Source organism: Mchenga conophoros, linkage group LG6 (assembly GCF_057382185.1).
Source record: "Mchenga conophoros isolate Kocher_MC1m ecotype Shallow Benthic linkage group LG6, M_conophoros_male_GT1.1, whole genome shotgun sequence".
Lineage (NCBI taxonomy): Eukaryota > Metazoa > Chordata > Actinopteri > Cichliformes > Cichlidae > Mchenga > Mchenga conophoros.
In genome coordinates this window covers 26881675-26903620 of record NC_140531.1, presented here as the reverse complement: position 1 = coordinate 26903620, position 21946 = coordinate 26881675, and the positions used below count along the sequence as shown (strand labels likewise).

Below are 21946 nucleotides of genomic sequence, written 5' to 3'. Positions count from 1 at the left end.
TTTTCAATTTAATTATATCTTTCTATACCAGGTGTCACAAACCAGGTGTGACCAATGGATTTGTTTCTGTACTGACAGTTATAGAAAATAGCAGGGGAAGTGATGACAGATTGGTCTTACTAAAAACTTTACATTTATGATAAAACCTGTCTAACTGAATATATGCTGTATATTTTATTGGTAAAACTATGGCAGAGTAGTTCATAAATTGTTTTTATTCAGCATTTATAGCCGTAGAAGGCTTTGTCAGGAACTCATAAACAGAATTAAACACAATTTACAGGAAACGTTACAAATTCAGTAACGTTATAAATTTTGTTTATATTCTGTGATTATATGACAAAAGCAAATATTTGTGTAGCAAATGATATAAGAGCCTGTATAAGTGGAAGTGTTTGCCCCCATCTGTTAAAGGAAAAACTTTCTCTGAAAAGTAAATTAAATGAAAAAAAATGTTTACAAAAATATAAAGAGTTTAGTCTAGTTTCTGTACTATTTTATCTTGGTCATGAATTAAAAAACAAACAAAGAAACCAACTTTATTTGCTCTTAAGATCTGTGGTTGTAAATCCCCAGGGGAGCTGCACTACCAAAGATAACACTAATGCACTTTTAATCTCAGCCATTCACTTAGCAAGGATATTTACAGTTTTCTAGAGAAAGGCTTGCCTGAGGGAGACGCTTCAAAAACAAAAAGAGCTGCATGGAGAAGAGTGATGATGTTTTTGTTTTTTAGAGATAGCACGAGTAGCCCCAGCCTTTTAGATGAAGCTCAGCTCATTCTGCAGTGGTGTTATGTGGTTTTCTTTAACTCTTATTCACTCAGGCAGGCTAAATGATTCATTGTTTTCATTTAAGGAAGACACCTGTAGACATGTGCGCGAGTGGAGGGAGTATTTCACACATAAAGCCACTCTCATTGACATGGCATCAGATACTGATGGTTTATCAAACTCACTGAGACATGAACACATTTCAGACATCTGCTCAAGTGTGTTAAAGGTGTTTTTGTAATATTGGATGCTCAGTGCAAATGCTCATTTTTAAAAAAGCTGCAAAGTCCACATAGATGAGAAGAAAGGTAGCAGTGCTGTAAAGTGTTAATTTTAAGCCTGTGTCGGACCTTTGTTTTTTAAGTATGTTTCAATTTGTTTTCACTCAGGAGTAGTTTCATTTTTCAACCTTTAGTGTGGTTTTGAATCCCAAACTACTTGGTTAGCTTAAAGAAAAGATCATGGGTTGGGTTAAAATGAGCCTTTCACAATTCTCTATCCTTGCCTGATGAAAAATTAAGTGAAAAGGTAATCAGTGCCTGATCCACTCATCCACATGTGATGATTTAGGAGTAAGACTAGGCTAAACATACCTGCAGGCTGCCCAGTAGACCCACAGCAGCCTTGTGATTGATATACAGTATTTAGGAGTACAGTCACTGTCTGTGTGTTAGACTATTTTTTCTTTTTTTTTGTCTTTCATATTGCACTGGAAAGAAAGTACATAAACGAAGAAACGTGCATCCTGGCTTCATTTATTTCAGTCATGCTCAGTACTGTAAAAATACAATTTAATTTGCGGATAAAGACTGTCATTAAGTATTATTTCCCAAATTAACGGCTGGTAAAAGTTTAATACCAGCCCACCCTGCTCACAGTGAAACCTCAACACTACAACCAGAAAATCTCCAGGACCTGGCATCAGTCTAGAAACTTTTTCCACATCCATTTCAGTGTCAAGAATTTCAAGGCCTCTGGTCATCTCGCACCACCACACAGCATCCCTCTGTCTGTCTTTTTGTCTCTCTCTCTCGCTCTCCCACTCTGTAGTCTGTCCTCAACCAACCCTGAAGAGCTTTATGTGCGGGTTTGTTAGTTTTGGGAGCTGCTTTACTCAACATCAATCCAGGCTGGACAAGTAAATGCCTTAAAATGAGTGAAATCCCCCCCCAAAGCTGATAGTGCAGGGATAGTACCGGCTTATGTGTTCCAGTGGGATCTGGATGGAGTTAGATTGAGAATAGTACGGAGAGCGCGAGTCGGGTGGGGGAGTGTTTCCACTGTTGAATTTAATATAAATGTACAAGCAAGAATCATATGTGCTCTCGTATAATGACTCGTATCATAAACATTTTACAAAACAGAGTGGAGTTATGCTATTGAGCTTGGACACTGAAAAGACAAAAAAGAAAAAGGAGAGGAAGTTATAACCCAGAGACAGACACAGAAACGGTGGTGATGAGATATGAGAGAAATGAAAAATTTCCATGATTTCATTGTGTCACCCTGATACTCTGCTCCTTTTTTTCTCTCTCTTGTTCCCTCCATCTCTTGCCATGCTGTAACTCGGCTGTGTGTTTATTTTCTTCCCTTCCAGCTTCTCTTGCTCACATATCCATCTAGCCCCCCTCTCCTCTCTATCAATTAGCTCATGTAAACTTTGCTTTCCCTCATTGTTTTTCCAGGGGAAAGTGCCTCTGCTTTTGATTAAGCCCAAGGCTCTGCTTTAATACATAGCTCCCCCTGCCTCCCTAACATGCACACGTGTGCACGCACGCACACATACAGTAGAAGCATCGTATTTCTGCTTTACTGCGCAGCAGTAGTTTAGCTTTTGCAGCCGTGCACTGATTGACTGCCAGCTTATATGTTTCTTTCTAACATGAAGCTGCTTCATGTTTGTTTGTGCCTGTCTATTCTACACAAACTCTGCTGCATGAAGGGTTGCCATGTTTGTGGTTCAGAAGTATGCATCTACATACAAACACAGGGAGAGACACACATGCATAGGTGTGGTTTGGGTGGTAGATGGCAGTAGCACCTGTCTGCCAGCTGCTTGTTGTCCCTTGGGAGCTTCAACCGCCTGACTGACAGGTGAGGATACCCAGGGCTGAGAGGCACAACACAGCTGTCCTAGCCCAGATGCTGAGGAGGGACAAAAATCCTCTGTGTGTGTTCGTTGCCTCATTATCCTCACCTCCACTTTTTTGAGTTTTGAATAAAACGGGTGTCGTTGAGATCAGCATGAATCAAGTTTGTTAACAGGTGAAACTGACAGAGAAAAAACTGACCCTCATTTCTGCCATGTGCTTTGTTTCTGTTCTTTCTCTTATTTTCACTCATTGTTGTTTTACAAAGATCTCAAAAGATCAGTTCTTCCCTCACTTTCTTCCTTTCTTTCACTTTTGCTTTTTTCCTTCCCTACCTCCTTCTCACTCCTTTTCCTTCCTTCCCTTGTTGCCTCTCTTTCTCCGGTTCCCTCCATCTCCCCTTTTCCACATAAAGCTGTTTTTCATAGAAGCCCATGCAGCCTGGAATAGCATTCCCCCGGGCGCTGCAGGGTGAAACACTAGACTTTTCTGAGCCCAAGCCAAACAGATGCTGGCTCTTGGAGTCCCACCAGAAACAAGCCTTCATGCTTCTCCCTTTTTTCTCCTTCTCTCTCACTTTCATGCTTTTTGTCTTTTCTCTTTCTGTCCCTGGTTCCCCATCTTTCTTCCTGGTCTCTCATTCTCCCGACACTTTCTCACACTCTCTTCTCTGTCTGAGTCTCTTCCTTCTTTTCTGTCAAGGGCAACATCTTAGTTTCTTAATCTCTTTGCAGTGTCGTCAAAGCAGCCTGGTGTCTGGGCTCGAAAAGTCTGTTCAGCCCCTGCTTCGTTAAACTCCCTCCATTAAAATCCCTTTGTCAGGTGTCAGTCGCTTTGTGCTCCCACTTCTGAGGAGAGACTCTTTGCTTGGAAACAAGGAAGGAGTGGAAAAGTGGGGTTTCCTTTCTTCCTGCTTTACCTTGCTTTTTTGTGCTTTATCCTCCATGAAGTCTGTACTCCTACCTTTTGCTTTCTCTGTTGTTTTTTGTCCTTCCTAAATTCGCCTAAATCTTTTTTTTTTGGTTGTTTTTGTTTTGGCAGAACTTGCTATCCTCCCCCCCTCGTCCCCCTGCCTGTATAGCTCCTTCCTCTACTTATTTTTCTCCCTGCCTTTCTTGCTTGCTCAGTCTTTAAATTTGCTTGAACCCAGGGACCCCGACTGTTACGTAAATGGGTTAAACACAGACACACGTGCTCGAATACTGTATGTACACACTTATGCCTGCACATACCCTTTTTCATTGCGTATGCACACACGCACAGAGCGCTATAGGGCCAAACTTGGCTTTGCAGCTTTTGGCAAATGTTCAACTCTCTCCCAGTCTCTTCTATCGCTCACTAGCTGATGCACTGTTTACATGAACTGCCAGTCACAACCAAATCAAAAGCCTTTTCCTCTGAGCTAAGAACAGTTGGGGGCCTGGGAGGTATGCAGTGAGTTGGTGTGCTAATACTGATACGACTATCGCCATTTTTGGTGGCTGAATATCCCCATTTGTGTCAAGTGCTGCTGCTCTGCAACAACCTTAGTAAGGCTGGATCTTTTTAAACAAGTTCTCTTGGTGGAGTGGAGCAGTTTAATAACACTTAACGTTTTTTGAACATACTCTGGGCTGATTGCAGGTATTTGATTTTTACATAATTAAAATTTACTGCAGGGAAAAGTGGGAATCCTTCTGTGGTCTCAGCAATGTTTAAATTAGAGTTTCCCTGTTGATTTGAATATCTTGTTATTTATTATTGAATGACTTAATATCTTGATCATATTACACTGGTTCCTAACAAAACAGCCATTCATCCTCCTAAATGAACCCTGCGAACCCTAGTTGGGTTATAAGCCTTTTATAAGGTTATGTAACATATTATGGTGGCTTCACCAGGCATTACATCACGGGGTTAGATTACTGGGGATCAGTTCTGCTCAAAGACAAAACTCTACCCCAGCATACACACATTGCTTCCTGCTTTATACCTATATATGCTGCTGATGAAAGCTCATGTTTGTTAAGTAAATTGTACTTGTTTGGTGAAGAGAACAATGACCTTGGGTACTAGTATCTGTTGCAGAGAGCAAACACTAAGAGTTGATTAAGTCTAAGACGGGTAAGTCTAAGTTTTGGGTTTCAGACAGCTGGTCAGAGTTACTTCCCTCTTAGTTAAGCACATGTTTGGGTAATAAAGAAAAAACATCATCAGTGGAGCTCTGACACCACGATTCACCGTGGCAACCAGTAAATAAAGAGCAGAGCCTCCAGTGTAGTCAGAAAAATGAACGTGGGCCAATATGGACCAGAATATTTTTATAAAAAATAAATGAATAACCACAGGTGTAGAAGAGAGTCAGCAAGTTAAGACGAATACCGATAAATACATTTAAAGTGTCCTCCATTCAATCATTTGCCCAGATTGAATTTCCAGTAATTAGTAATGCAGTTTGAATCCTATTAAATTGTACATGAGATTGATAAATATGTTGCCACCTGTAATATTCAGTTGTACTATGATAGGAATTAAAATGATAAAGTACAGTTTACTTATGACTTTAAAGTCATAGCTTTACCCAGTAAAAATTAATCTGATGATTTGCAAGGACAAGTTCAGACTTGAAATTTTTTGTTTTATTATTTTGTGTTTAATATAAAATAAAGAATTAATATATTTTATAATAGATGTAATTTTGCTGATAGGAATTACAAACGAAACAAGCAGCAATATAAATTGCTGTCCAAAAATTCAGCTGTTTCTGAATTTAAGCGCTTAAATTCAGAAACTACATTTGGACCAGTTTTGGAAGTCTGGGGTTTTCTCATTTGTAGCACACAAATCCTCACTCAGAAATATTTATCTTGAGTATTTTATGTGTCTAAAACTTCATACAAGTTATTTTTTTAAAACAGTGATTGCTACAGCAGTGCACAGTAAATGTTTTAGCGTGGGGAATCCACAGAGTTAGAAAAAGATAGCCTATAGATTTTATTCTGTGCTGAACACCACTAATCTGTCCTTACACCAGTATCAGATGGATTCATTAAATCAGTCCAATGGAAAGCAAACATGTTCCTGGGATTTTAGTGTATTAAAGACGTTAAGTTGTGCAGGTCAATGTAATCCGATATATACTTTGATACTGAAAGTATGCATGAGGAAACGAAACAGAGTTGCTTCAGGTGCAGCATAAAAGGAAGAATCAGAGAGACTCGGATTATGTTTAAGAGCATGTTCGGTTCAAAGAGTCAGTAACACTGACAACTAAACTAGGGGTTAACTATTTATGGTGCAGAAAATCTGTAATTTCCATCATCTCAGGGTTAAACTCAAATTTTTTACCAAATTTGTTTTCTAGAACAGGCCCCTAATTGTTTGTGTTCTCTTGTCTGAGTCCAAAATGAGCGTCAGGGGCCTCAAAAAAACTGTGAGAAGAAAAAATTCAGCTGATCAGTGTTGGTTCAGTCATCTCTGAGCATGTTCACACTTGTTCACTCTGAGTTAACAGCATGCATGATGCATTTAAAAAAGCCACCATCAATAAGCTGAAATCCACCATGGCAAAGGGTAAACATGGAGCAGAGCTTCTAGATTGTGCATTGAAATAGCATGTGACAGTAGAGATTTATCAGGAGCAGGGACAATGAAAGAGCCCAAGTTGGAGTGGAGAAACTGTGTGCACGCCAGTCATTCATAATTTAGCAGACTTTGAGTCCTTTAGTAGCTGATTAACAGTGGCATTTCACAGCATAGAATTAGTTAAATATGTAAATATATTTAATTGATTTTAATTATTCAGATGCAAAGTAGAAGTTGTTTCAGTCATGTACAGTAAATGTTTTGTGACATTCTGATACTTGTTTTATTTTTAGATTCTCATTGACTTCTGAGGAAATAAAACACGTCAGACAGCTCCTTCAGGTTCTGCAAGAGGACCTGAAGAGTATCTCTTGGTTCTCAGGAAGGGTCATGTTATCACAGTAACTGACTGAGACTTCGTTTAACTGAAAGCCCAGAGTTTCCCTCACCTAAGGATTAACAAGCTCTTAGTTTTCCCTAAACCCTCTTTCTGAAATAAACCCCTAGTGTGATTGTGGGAAGCTGTACTGTAACTGTGTGTTTAGCTTTAGCTTTGGATCCGGGGTTACACTAAATTTCATTGATTAGGGTCATAGGCTGAGGCTAAGCAAAGCACTATTAATATGGATTAGCCACACAGCACAGTCAAATACCATGGTCCAGTTGCCATGTGGACAATCAGATAGTCTGTGCGTGTATGTTTTTGCGTCTGTGTGTGTGTGTGTGTGTGGGGGGGGGGGCTTAGCTGGGGCAGAGTTGCAGGGATGTTGTGTGGGGTGATTGTGGTAAGGAGGTGAATTAGATTTAGAATTAGTATTAGTGAAGAGAAGTTAAGCGGGATGGGCTTACGGGCTAAGCGCTCAGTGGTGGTGGGGATGTGAATCCTTATATAAACACTGATACGCACACATTGAAACAGCAAGATCAATCAATACATGGAAGCTTTTTTTGTTTCTGAATATAATCTATTTAAAATAAGGTAGACAAGAAGAGATGGAAAGAAATGACTGAAGATGGCTGACAAACTAGCACATAGCTCTCTCACACACACACACACACACAAAAGTGGTGTTTTAGCAACTTGTTGTCTCTGGGTACACACATGCTTTGTCTGTGATCAGAACTCTAAGCAGACTGAGGACCTCTGCTGTCTGGCAGAAGCCTTGGGGTCGCCTGATGTCCTCTGCCTGAACTGAGTGCTCTTTTCTGGAGAAAGAGACTGAACATGGCAAGAGGTGATAGAGAGAAAATGTGTGCATGTATACATTATCCAGTAACAATCTCTGTTTTTATCTGTGTCACTTAATCAAATAACTCGTGCTAACTCTTTCACCCTCACACACGCGCATATTGACCCCGTGTGGCAGTGATGCAGCTCCCCATTGAGTGTCTATACTGCCAAACAGATGGTGGTCTGCTTTACTGTACAACTGCATCCTGATTGGTTTATCTGCTTGTCTGTGTTGGTTCCCTCTCTTGTTTGTTTGAACCCCAAGCTGTTCGGAGCTGCACTTGCTGTGAGGGTTACCACAATTGCCATTTGTTGGATTATCTTGGCGTCATTGTTCCTTTTTTAAAAAAAATTCTGTCTGTCATGTTGATTTTTTAAATTTTGGGGGGGAAACCATTCTTTCCTGAATTACGGATGTTTTGTTACTAGAAATAAATTAATTAGGGTCCACAAATTGGTGTGGTGAGATTTTTTAAAATATATATTTTGTGGTTTTATAATACTTATTATTGTATATTTGACCTCATGCACTAAGGAGGAGTTTTTTTTCTTTCTTGTGCAGCTAAATACATAGCATCAAATTTTTATCTTTGCTCATGGCGCTCCATCAAAGATTACACCCAAAGATAAACTCACAAAATGCCTGCTGGTGATAGTGACTGCTGGGTCGACTTCAGCCTGTCTGTTGCGCCTGGCTCCAGCTCCCTCACATGACCTCACCCTTTACCCCTCATCCCTCTCATCATCTGCCCTGACCGGGCTGCACAATGGACAAAGAGTGCCTCGAGAGTTTGTGTATGTGTGTGTGTGCTTATGTAAAAATGTGTGAACGTTACCAAGTGCCACGCTGTTTCTTTTTGAGCACGCTCTTGTCTCTCTTTGTGTGGTAAAAGTGCATGCACCGTGAACCAGACTTGATAAGATGGCAGTTTAGTTCCTGAATCCTGGCGCTCGAGGGCACAAGTTCATAGTCTGTCAGCTTTGCCATGTCCGTGCAAACTCCTCTCTTCCTCCTCTGTAATCCTCAGTCTGCATAGCAACAGTCAAACACACGGCGACACATCAGCAACACGGTGAGACACAGAAAATGAACATTGACATGGCGCAAAATGAGCGAACATCAACCCCTTGCCAACCTTGTGAAACTTCGCTATCATTGGCGCATACATTTTGACACGACTGTGATTGGTCACTGCGGGTCCACACCCCTGTGTACACACAAACAGACACTCACACTTATAAACACGTTCAAACACACTGTTTGCTTTGCTTGCCCTACGTTGAGCTGTCTGGCTGGCATCATCTCCAACTGCAGAGCCAAAGGGTCAGAGGTGACCACTGCTTGGCAGAGCAAGCTCCATGTCCTTCCGCTCTTCTCTGAGTGTGTCTGTGTGTTGTCAACGTGACAGCATGACCTCTTTGATCAAGTTTGCTCTCCCGGAGTTTTTCTCCATGTATATACAGTATAATATACACAGCCTTTACATGCAGCCCTGTTTTTGCTCTCCTCCTGTGTTTGCCAACAGCTCCTTTCCTCCTCTCCTGCTAGCATCTCTACTCCTTTTTTCTTTTGATTCCCCCCAACTACCTCCCACAGCGTTCTTAGTTTCTGAATCTCACCCTCCCTCTGTCCTCTTGGCACAGATTGACAGGACAGTCTCTTTGATTGTTCATACTTCCCATTGAGACTCATATTGTGGCAGAACGGAGCCCATTGAATGGTGCACTGTATGAATGCAACCAAGCAGGGGGCAGTGTCCAATATTTACTTCATGCAAAAGTTAATGTTATTTTTATGTGTTTATATTTATTGAAATTATACACTTGGATTTTTTTTTCCAGATATATGACTTAGATCACTTAGATGTTATTATAGAGAGAACTTTTTTTTCAGTAGAAAATTATTTTGATTATGAGTTTTATGTATTCCCAATAGAACAATAATAATTTTCAGATGCATTCAAATGGATGTATTCTGTCTTTTCTTTCATCATTCCATTTCTCAGGAGCAAACAACTTAAGAGTTTCTCTGTAATTGGGTCTCTTGCTTTCCAGTGCAGCGTATTCACCCAGCAGACTTATTGACGTATTGTTATGTTCATAAAGTGGCACATTTGCTCTGAATTTTCATTGAAGTGTTCCCCGAGAGAAAAAGACTTGGCTGCTGGAAGAATGTTTGTTATCACTGTTATCTCAGTGGTGCTTTTGGAGGAGTTGGCAACCTTGCTCAGTATCACTTTGTGGATTTGTGTGCATGTGTATGTGTGTGTGTGTGTGTGTGTTGAGGATGTTTTCTCACTCTTATCGAAGTGTCCTTGGCTGCGCAAGTGCACCAACGTTCTATCAGTGTAAATCACCTTCTTTTATGTGTCTTGTAACGAACTGGAAAGAGTTTCAGGCATAAAAGTGAGAGAAAGAACAAAAACAATAATACTTAAGACATGTGCTGGTAAACAGGCAAGGATGTGTGGGCAGAAAGCGAGTGGTCTGTGTTGTTTAAAAGTGTTTGACTGATGCATTGGAACCAGGTAGGTGAATACGTATAAAGATATATTGACTATATTAGACTAACATTAGTCTAATATAGAAAGAGAAAGGAATAAATGGAAGGACAGCCAGTGCTACATGGGGGAGAGACTTACCTTAAAGCACCCCTCTGCTGGCCAGACAGGAAGTGTGTGTAACACCCTCAGCACAAAGACCCACAGTGTGTATCTAGGGCAGCAGGAAAAGGGACCGGGGGAGGAGAAATCCAAGTCTCAACACATGGCCTTCCCTTGCTCTTCAGTTCCATACTCAGCTTAGTACTGTACTTTCTCTGCAACATTTCCAGCTTTCCTTTTACAAAGCTGAAAACTGTGAGATGCTTCTCATACTCATACTTCCTTTTCTAAACTGCCTTTTAATTTCTTCCTGATTTTGCTTTGCAAAGTTTTATGATTCTTGTGCTGGTTTCTTCAGCTGCAAACATGCATTCTGCCACAGTTTCATTTAGTTATTCTTCTTTCCATTTTCAAATCATGTTCTTTCCCCTGCAAATCTATATTCCCTTGGCTCGCATATCTGTGTCTCTGTATTTCCCCTCTCTCTGTGTCTGTCTGTCTCTGTCTCTTTGTTGAGCAGTGCTCAGCTCCTGATGTTGCAGAGTGTAAGGCATTTTGATTTGAAACACTTTCTTTGAACATGATAGTACGCATGCTATGTAAGGGTCTTGCTATCTAAGGGCAAAATGCAGAAGGGATAAGCTCCTACTCACATCTCAATAATATTCACGGCTCCATATTTCTCTTTGATTTTATTCACATCACATCTCTCTCTCTCCCTTTTCATCTCTTTGTCTCCATTTTCTCCATTCCTGGCCTGCTTCTCTGCAGTCTAGAGAGTGAAGTCTGAGCTAACTGAGACGCCTGGCCCAAGGCCTTGTTGCTTTATTTGCATTTCACCATGGTTTACGTGTGCCAGGAAAATGCCACCTGGTGGCGATAGCAAACCACTGCAGCCATTTATTCAGTGTGTGTGTGTGTGTGTGTGTGTGTGTGTGTGTGTGTGTGATTTAGATGTTTGTGTCTTGTGAAAGCCACGTAGGTAGTGAGAATAGTGAGAATAAGTGTACCGCCTCTTCCTCCCTCCTTCTCCCTCCCACATGTTCCCCTTCTTTTTCCCTTTCCGGCCTTTGTGCAGCTGTATTTATTTGGGCTGGACCAGGGCATTGCAGAGACACTGGTCCTTAACACGTTTGGGCCCCCACCCGGTTGACTCCTTTAAGCTGAGTAGAGATGAAGGTTGACAGGGTAATAATGCTGGTGTCAACACCACTTACAGGACAGTTATATCAGTATCAGCTCGGCAGGGGGACGTTCACACTCTGTTAGGCTAGGTCGTGAACCGTGCTGGGGGCCCCCAGCCTCAGCCACAGATACACTCACACATGCATTTCTCTTGAGCTGCTGTTAATGAAGCAGCTTAAATGTACATAATGCAAGGTCTTCATGCTGATATAAAGATAACACAACTTCACGCGTAGATACACGCAAGCTGAACACATTAATTCAGTGTCGATACACTTTTTCCACATTATTTTTAATACATTCACAGAGTACGTTTGTACCAGTGTGTGCTCGCTTGTGTATGTGTGTTAGGCTCTGTGCCTTCTTGTGTCAGCTTAAGTAGGACTCTTGCTCCTTGAGCCCTAGCGCTCCTTCAGGACTTTGAGTGTCTGTCCAAAGGCAAGTCTCGTCAGCATGACTCCAAAGCACAGAATCTCATTTACACTCGACTGTCCATATTAATTATGAATCAGAGTGCTGTCGGAGGCTTCTGTGACCGCATTGCATAGCAATGATCACTGTAACCAAATGGGATACTTAGAAGCATTCCTGCCTCACAAAACCTTTTATTGCCTCGATTACTAAATGAAACTATAAACATGCAGAATGTGCTGAGAGCTTTTGTTGTGTCTTGCAGAGAGTTCATAAAGGATTCAGATTTGATCTCACAACTCCAAAGTACAAAAACTTGGTGTAACAAAATCAAAGCATATTGCAGTGTTTTGTAAATTATCATTGACCTGTGTTGTACTGCCGATAGTGTAACAGCACGTTACCTGTTTCATCACAAGAACTGTGCTAGGTTTAAAAATGGGGACATACTTTAACTGAAATCCTTCAAACACTTTGTAACTTTGCAATTCCTTTCCATAGTACAGGCTTTTAGGGGCTGAAGATACAAAATGATTAAGTGTAGTCTCTCATGACCAAACCAATCTCCACAGTACCAGAAAAGCTGCTAGAAGCCCTCCTGATCATAGAGAAAAATAAACTTTCTTAGTTTTATCTTTTATTAAACAACAATTCCCAGCAGTGCCACTGCAAAAGATGTCTCTGAGAAACCTTGTTGAATTTTGTTTTAACTTTTTGTTGAAACTGAGGTTGTTAATGTTGTTTCATGAAGTAAAGAGCTTAGACTCAGTCTTCATCTAATGTGACTGGAGCCCAAATGGTTTATCACTTATATAAATGGCATTCTTGATGCTATGAACATCAGTAGTATTCAGCATAGATTTGTGCTCTCGCCTTCTACACACAGACATCTCTAAATTTTCCTTCAATTTTTTAATTGTTATGCAACTTAGAGGGTCACATCTCCAGATCCTTAACCATTTTTCTTTGAGCAACATCGTTGTTAAAATTGTCAGTGGTTCTCTTTTACACTGATCTTCATCCCTTCATCCCAAATCATGATTCCACCCGCCAGCTGATATTAACTCCATCACATCATCACTTATTTATTTTTTACCTCATGGCTTTTTACCCCTGTCTCATAACTTTCCACCATGCAGACTTTTTGGAATGCATTTGAGGCCTAAAAAGCAGGCATTAATTTGTTCTTACAAATAAACTAAAGGTGTCCTGACAAACATTATATATCTTGTCTTCAAACTGTTTGGAATGACATACTGTACAAGTCAAAGTAAATTTAGAAACTCCTGCTGTATTTATTTACATTTTCCATACTGTTGCTCTTTCCAACTTGAGGTTGTATTTTGCTGTCTGCCTTTGGATACACTTCTGTTTCTTTAGCATTAAACAAGGAAAACCACACTTGTGAATAGTACAAATACAAAGATATAAATGGTTTCACCACTGAGCGCTCCGTAAACATTTACATAAATTCAGACGGGGCAGTAATAATAAAAAAAAAGGTTAATGTTTGTGTGTTAAAATAAACACCAGACTGTGGCAAAAATATTCTCACATCTGCATAGTAAATACAGTATTATAAAGACCTCTGTGGGGGAAAAAAATCCCCTGTGTTTTGTTATTTTTCACTTTATCTGCATTCTTCTTCTTTATTTAATTTTTTTTGGGGGGGGGAATCGGTGACTTAGAGTAATCTGACACGCTTCCCATACTGGCAAGATTAACAGAATGCATTGTTTCACAGGCTCTGATTTAAGGAAGCATGCCACGACGTGTGTGTAGATGCTAAGTCTGTGACTCATTTTCAGCTCAATACAGTAAACTTGTAGAGCGGGGCAATATGGGTTAAAAATCTTAAAACTTTGATCAAGCACTGTGGCTTACTTTAATGCCACAAGTGAATGACTTTACACATCTACAGGAAACTAACTATTCATGTTTAAACCCATAAATAAAGATTTTTACTACTTATATTTCCTATTTAACAGCACACATTACCGAAGTGTGTGTTGGCTTTTTCTCTTACAGTCAGAATTTCCTAAGTAAGTTATAGGCCTAAAACCTAAGGATTAGCATAACATATATTGTGGCAGCCTGGGAATAATCTTGCAAGTTTATAAAGTCAACATTTTTGGAAAAAACATGTCTCTGGAAACCCAGTGATGGAGAAACTTTGCAGTATACAAGAAATTGCACTGGTGGAGAGAAAAGGTGATGGTAGGATGAGAACAAGGATAAGTGGGGGAATGAGGAACAGAGGAGAATAAATAAGGAGAGGGGTATGTGTGGGCATCCAGCCAGCCAAATACCCTCCAAACCTCCACTTTGACTATCACCCTCTCCACTCGTTGCCTGCGACTTCATGCATCCTCTCTAGACCATAACCCGCTCCCTTTCCCTCTCCCACTTTTCTTTCGCTTCTCTTCCCATCCTCCATACCCCCAAGCCTTGTAATCCCTCCTCTCTGCTCCTCCCACTGCTCTTCCCCCTCACTCCTCTTCCCTCCTCCTCCCCGCTCGCTCCTTCTCTCTTTTTTTCAATCCTTCCCTTCGTCTCTCAGCATCTCTCTCTCCTGGGTCTTCTTGCCATGGTGCGGTGCTGCTGGCAGAGCGTGGGCGCAGGCGGCACACAGACGGGAGCACAGATGGGCAGCAAGCTGCGCAGGGCGGCCAGGCACACCTGCTCCACACACACACACGCGCACACATACACACACACATGCACACACAGAGCCCTACTCTCCCAACCCGCCTCACAGCCTGCCTGGCACAGTGGCACGGTGATACAGGGACACAAACACAAATACACACAGACACACATGTATACATATATAGATACATACATTTATTTGTGCATTCACATAAACAGTTGTGCGTGTGCAGATTTGTAATACATTTTGTATATGCCAGACGAACAGTGAGCATATATAGCAGCTAATTACACCATAGATTTGTCAGTTTCCGCTGACATTTTCGTTCTCTTATGACTCTTATTGATTCAAAGTTTGGCTTCTAAGCAACTTATAAGATTTTCCTCTAAGAGTAAAGATTTGTAAAGGTCACATTCACACTTTGGTTTCAGCACATGGGGATCTGGTTAAGACTTTTAGGACAAAAGCGTTTTTGCTCACATACAGAGATGTATACACTAAATAGCAGAAGTGATGAAGACTTATTAACACAGAAACAGAAATGTTCCCTCGTATGACACAGACTTAAATAATTAAAAAATGAAACAGAAATATATATATATTAAAATAAAAAGGGTAAAAAAAATAATAAAATAACATCCAATAAAAGAGCTGAGTGAACATCTGTGTGGGATAGCCGGGGGGATTAGGAGGGTTTGGAACATTTTAAGCGCATTAAGGATTAAAAAAAGGTCAGAATGTTTAGCAACATACCGATAAACCTCTTAAGCGAAACCCAATTGGGAGGCTGTACCGCGTTATCCTGTGTTTTGGGGAGGAGAGGAGAGGAGAGCTGAGGGGGAGGAGGAGACGGAGGGGGAGTGGTGGAGTTGACATTTGTTCCAACAAGGAGGGGAATCTCAACACATACTGGTAGTTACACACATGCATGCTCACACATATGGACACATGCTGGTTTGATGTGGCTACAGAGTACATTAGCTCACTTGTTGGTTTTCATGTTGATGTTGGCAGTGTGCGTGGTTGTACCGCACATACTCACAAATGACAAGCAGTGTTTATGAATCTGTCAAACAGCGATGTGCCACTGCAGAGCCCACTTGTTACTTCTTTCATTTTTGATCAGCAATGACCAGCAAGATGTATTTTCATTGTCAGGAGACGATATGAAGATTTGCGGTCTCTCACTGTTTTATGTCTATGTCAAGAGTATATCAATTAAAAAGAAAAAAATATAGGAATTGTAATATGGATTATTGAGTATTGATTTAAATGTTCCAAGCGAAATAATCATCTTGAGCAATGTCCTGACACGTTTCAGATTTTCCTCAAATCACAGAGGTCTAGTTAGTTTATCCGTCCAAAGGACTGATGAGCTTATGCCGTAGCAAGGCATCTGGCCACAATCCACAGTCGCTACTCCTCCTACAGTGTTGGTCAGAATTTAATCAAATGTACAAATGTGCTTGAGGTCAAGGTAACATGGTTCATTTTATAGACAATAAATTGTAACAGATTAAGCCTTTTTCTCTTTGGTTTAATTGCATTGGTGCCTCAGTTTTTACACCTTTGAGCACTTTCAGTTTGTTACTGACCCAGAGTTCTTTCAGGTGATGAAATTTGTAACGGAGTTAGTCCTCACTTGAGTACACACAGCTTTAGCGTCTTCCGATGACCAAAACAGTTGAAAAAGCCACTGAGCTAAAACCTTTATCCACATCTGTGGAACAGATGTTGGATTGATTAGTTGTTTGTTGGGGAGGATTCTTTAATAGATCTATTTGTGACCTTGGAGATTAACAGCGCAGGAGGTAATATTGGGGAAAGAGTGATTAGTGAAGAAAATTTAATAGCTTAGGAATTATTATAACTAATGAGGATATCATATGTTTTTTTAAAAAATGAGGAGAAGGAGAATCCTCCACTTGACCTCATGAAAATTAGGAGGAAAGCCACAGGAATTAGTGCTGGGTGTCAGAGAGATGGTAAGAAGGATTGCAACCTAGAGAGCACAGCCACAGTCAGATGCATGGTGCTGTATGTCAAAGCCATGATGAGTTGGGTTGTGTGGATTGTAGCGGAGTTGTAAGAGAGAAAAGTCTGCAATCAGCAATCAGACAGTATAAAGAACCAGCACAGAGAGAAAGCAGATGCTCAGCTAAAACTCACTACACTATTTATTTATTTAAAATTAAAAAAATTATTATTTAAAATGATTATAAACTAATGATTAAAAATCCAAACAAATAATTAGCACTCATTTACTTTGAGCGTACACCAGCATTTAGTTGTGCAAAGTCAAGTTTGTTGATAACCAGCTCTCATTTTTAGGGACTTACGACATCCCAATTTACTCTTTACTTCCAGGATGTTGCACATAAAAGTGAAATCCAGGGGAAAATTTTAGTGCAAAGCCAATGTTTAGCTAAGTTTTAGTTAATCACTGTGATACTCACTTACCTAAATGGTTACATCAACAGTGATGGATGGGCTGAATCACATAAAGTCCGTCATGAATAACTGTATATATTTGTATATTCATACACTGTTATCAGAGTAGAGTTTGCGTGGGCTTCTCATGTGCACCATCAGGACACAATGCATACACTGTTTTTCTTTGTATGTCGTCTTTTTAATTCACTGGGTTCAAGCGGCTGCGGAGTAGGCTGAAAGGTTTGAAGTCAGAGATGGGTTGCTGGTGGAGGACGCAGAGGGGCATCTGAGGGAGGGAGTGGCTGCAGGACTCTGATTGGGGTTGCTGAAGGGAGGGCTTTAGGGGGCTGCGGTGAGAAGATAAGGGGCTGGATGCGTGGATGGAGGGTGTTGAGTGTAGAGTGGGGGGTTGTGGCTGCTGTCGTAGGCTGCAGCATGCACAGCAGTGATAACCAGACCTCTGTCTTACCTCCCTCTCGCCCTGTCCTCCTCACTCATCTCTACAGCTTTATGATGCACTGTTGAACTCAACAGTGGCACCTATTTCCAATGAGTGATGTTGCGATGTGTTGTAAGCACAGTCTTAGTAGGCTAAAGAGCCTGAGCTCAGAGCAATAGAGCCACAGCTGTTGATAGCTTCAGTATCTATGTAGGTTATCATATTGTGCAGTTTGCAGAAAAAGATTTTCAAGAGCTGAATAAACTCTGTAGGTGGGAAAATAGTATTATCAAAAGTTCTTTGCTTAGAATAAAAAAGAATACATAAATAAGATGAAAAATCAGAGCGATAATAGGAGTCTCTGTATCAATCGGTCTCATATACTGTGAGAGTTGGTGTGCCCAAAGGCAGTCAAAACCTCAGGGTGATGTTGAGAACAGCTATCAGTTTTCCTGCTGCTACTCATATGTGCCTGTCAGCTCTTATTGATACCATGAGCCTTAGCTTTCACACCTTGACAAGAGCAGAACATGTTCAGGTCATGACAGGCCAACAATAGGCAATTTAAGACAGATGGGCAGAGTTTCCAAGTGCAGGATCTTTCCAGAATGTGATATGTCCATACTGAAAATCAGTTGTTCTCCATTACCCAATAAGATTTGCAGAATATAATTTTAAACCAGAATATGGTATTATCGTTGTTAGGTAAAGCCAAATTCAGGTGATAAGAGCTTCCTGCTGTCACTGCGGTATTGCAGGATGGGCTGAACTTGTTATATTTGTTTAAAAAAAAACACCAATTGTGATTTCTGCCATTTATGCCGCAATTATTTGTAACATCTGTCAGGTGGCAGGAGCAGACTGGCTACAGAATAATCCTTCAATTAGTAACTTTCTTAATATCCTAAACAAACAGAACTGAGCATCAGGTGCCACACTTGTTACTGTAAATAATCAACCGTGGAAGCAAATATAAACACAGAACTGATTATGCATGTCAGTAGACATGCATAATCACACAAAACATGATAATAAGTTGTATGCGCCAATATGATTTCTTGAAGCAAATCCACCAAAGGAAATGTTGGTGTAGGAAAGAGGCTTCGGACATTTTACAGTTTTTCAAAATTCATGCCTCACACGTGAATTTGTGCAGCTTCGTGGCGGCAGCCATGCTTTCTGTATTAGATTGTGAGATATCTGTAAAGCGTATTGTTCATACAGTAACGGTCCATTGCATCTAAGCGCCATATGCATAGTGTGAGAAATAGTGTTTACATTAATGTAGAGCCCTCCGGTGAAATACTACACAACGGTTAAAAAGTCCATTGAAGTGAGGCTGTTTTCTCCACAGCTTTCATTGGCCACCATATATGTTTACTCTGCGTGTGTACCTCAGTGTTTGTTCACGTGTGTGTACGTGTGTGTGTGTGTGTGTCTGAATGTGTCTGTGTGCATGCGTGGCGGGGGCGCAGCCTCGTATGTTTGGAGTGAGTGCCGTCAGTTAGCTGGAATGTGGCACTACCGCCAATGCTAAGATGGCTGCCAAGCTCTAAGATGGCTGCCAGGATTACACCCAGCCAGTGAGAGACACAGAAGAGCGAGACATTCTGCATGAAAAGAGAGGGGAAAAAGAAGCTCTCTTTCATTTCTGTGCTCTTTCTTTCTTTCTTTCTTTCTTTCATTCTCGCTCTTGTCTGTCTCGCCCCTCTCTCAGTGGATAAGCACTGCTTCGTAGGCAGCGAGACAGGTCTGTTATTGTTTCTGCTCAGTAATCTGTGGCTTAGTGTGGCTGCAAGGCAAGTGCTGCTGGCAGGAGTCTGTGTGCTCTGTTATCACCTACAGCCTGCAGATAAACACCTCCTTTAGCTAGCTTACTAGCTAGCAAAAGCCTAGCTAGGCCTGAATGGACGGCGAATGGCATGAGTATCCCACATCACACCAGTCCAGGAAGTGAACTTGGTCTCAGCCACCGGTCTCAAACACCCATGTGTTTTTCTTTGTGACTTGCACTTTTACTCCAACTATCATGTGAATGAAGCCTCAGTAGACCAGTCATAACAGGTGTGCACAGCTGCACACATGTTAGGTTTGCGTTTTATGCGCTTGTGTTTTCTTTGTTATTATTTTATTTCAAAGGGACGAGCGTTGCCTCAATTTTATACAATTTTATACTCTGCGTCAAATCCCTCTGGACGAGCAGGCTGGCCTGGTCAATGTTATCTCTCGATCTGCATGTGTGTATTTATGTGTTTGTTCTTGTAAGGATTACAACATGTATTAAAGTATGAAGCAAAAATTACAGGAAGAAACAGATTGAGAGTGAGTGTTATGTGTGGTTATGTGTGTAAGGTGTTCTGTTTACGCAGACTAAATCCCTACCAGCAAGAAAGTATTAAATAGGATTAGGGAGAGGGATATGATTGCGTGGTTAGATACTAAATGGCATAGCAGCACAGTGTAAATCATCGCACCTTAAGTCTGGAGGGACAGAGGGAAACAGGAGAGAACAGTCTTAGATACAACACTGTCACACAAAAATGTGCGAATTCACACGCACATACATTCGCAAGATGTATACCATACCGCAGCACATACTGTAAGTCCCTCTTATTCCCTCTCACACCTGAAATATCACATTCTTGGCAACATGAACACACAGCTATGACTCATTGAGATGTTGCACGCTTACCAGTATGTTTTTATTAGTTTCTTAAGCATGCAAATCAGATAATAACCATTAGTCTGTCTCTATCCTTTTTGCAGAATCTGGACAATCAGACAGCTCCAGCCAACAAGGGGACACAGACATCAAGCCACCACCCAATGGTGGGTATATGCACAAGCACGTGCCTATGTTCAAACCCTCTTAAATTAGCGTTAAATTAATTTCACCGAGCTCATCAAGCTTCATCCACACTAATTAGTTTTGCTTTAAAACCGAACACCTGAAAATGCATAAGACATGACTGTTCACATACACTGACGATGAGTAGCATGATAAAAGGCAGAATTCAACTGCACAAAAGCTGCTACCAGCTGCTGAATGATTTTAGATGAATTCGCCATTGGTACTCAAGGATGATTTGCAGAAACTGGTCATGTGGCTGTAACATGAAAAGTCATCAGGCTAATCAGGCATCGAACACAGGTGTATTGAATCCGTGACATCACAGGTTCCCAAAATCAATTTCCAAACTAAAAACCACAGTTTTCAAACTTTTACCTGGCTCAGCAGCGTTTTCAGGGTCCTGATGCAGCAGAATAGTTTGAATGTTAGGTATAAACATGAAATTGCAGACTTAACAGGAGGGACGTTTTACAAACTGACCTGTTGAAACAGCAGCATCCTATTACAGTACCAGGATTATATTCAGTGAGCTCCTAAGGATGACCTGTTCTTTGTGCTTTATTGCGTTGTTCTTCATTTCTATGTGCTTTATTTTAAACATCTGAGATGCTGGGAATGAAAACACCCGAATTCATAAATTACACACTTTAATCTATGAATTCGGGTGTTTTCCCCGATGGTGTGGGCCCATACTTTAGTCCATACAGTGTAATTCAATTGCGTATTCCCATAGATGTTGCTCAGCAAACAGAGTTAGAGATGGAGTCTCCTGAGTTTCAGTTTAACATTTTTTGTGTTTTTGTGTGGGGAGGTGGGTTTTCCCAAAGCTTTTGCGTGTATTTGTAAAAGCTTGATTATTTCCTCGTCTGTACAGGCCACCTGAGTTTCCAGGACTGTTTTGTCACCTCAGGAGTGTGGAATGTGGCAGAGCTGGTCAGAGTGTCTCAGAGTAAGTAGAAAAACCAGATCACGACACAGGCAAAATGCCTGCACATGAGTAATTACAATACAATGCATTTGTTTCCTCATTGAAAAAAAATCTACTGCAACAATGCAGCATAGCATTTTGAGCATATCCTCTTATCTCATGCTGGCATATTTCTCGCTTCCCTTTTCTTTTCTCCCCACATTCCCTTTATATTTGTCTCCTTGTCAGCTCCCGTAGCCACAGCGTCGGGTCCTAACTTCTCACTGGCTGACCTGGACAGCAGCCCCAGTTACTACAACATTAACCAGGTGGCTCTGGGGCGGCGCTCTCTCACCTCCCCTCCTTCTACCAGGTAAATACTCCCCACAGACATGAGTAGTGAAGGTTGTGCAGACGTACAGTATACGTTGCACAGGAAACATCATGGAGAGGTACGGCTGTCTACCATAAGTAGACCATCTAGTGGGTGAAACCACCATGTGGCTTTAGCAGTTCTGCCTTGGTTAGTGATGCCAAGGGCAAACTTGAGGGAAGTGTGAAATCACAGTACTGTAATATTTACCAACCGTATATTGCTTGTTATCACAAAGATGGCTACAGTACACCATCTCATTGAAGTTTCTTGTTATGAGTGGTGTGCAGCTATGCACTACGAGTCCAGTCCCAGTCTTGGATTCTCTTTATATATGTGTATGTCTCTCAGCTAGCTGCTCTTGTCTTTATGAATGTGTGATGTCTCTTTCTGCTTTTTACTCTCTGGGTCTTTCTTAACCTTTTCTTTCTATCTT

At 41.0% G+C, this 21946-nt stretch overlaps 1 protein-coding gene across 13 annotated transcripts in view; it reads left to right on the top strand.

The window, feature by feature from the left end:
• The window catches only part of LOC146572769 (nuclear factor 1 X-type-like), a 116031-nt gene that overhangs the window by 75455 nt on the left and 18630 nt on the right, over positions 1 to 21946 (top strand). For all 13 annotated transcript variants that reach the window (XM_085277144.1, XM_085277148.1, XM_085277151.1 and 10 more), the window contains 3 exons: positions 20146 to 20208; positions 21105 to 21179; positions 21387 to 21510. In XM_085277144.1, the coding sequence (XP_085133270.1) occupies positions 20146 to 20208; positions 21105 to 21179; positions 21387 to 21510 (262 nt within the window). The remainder of the gene's footprint in view (positions 1 to 20145; positions 20209 to 21104; positions 21180 to 21386; positions 21511 to 21946) is intronic.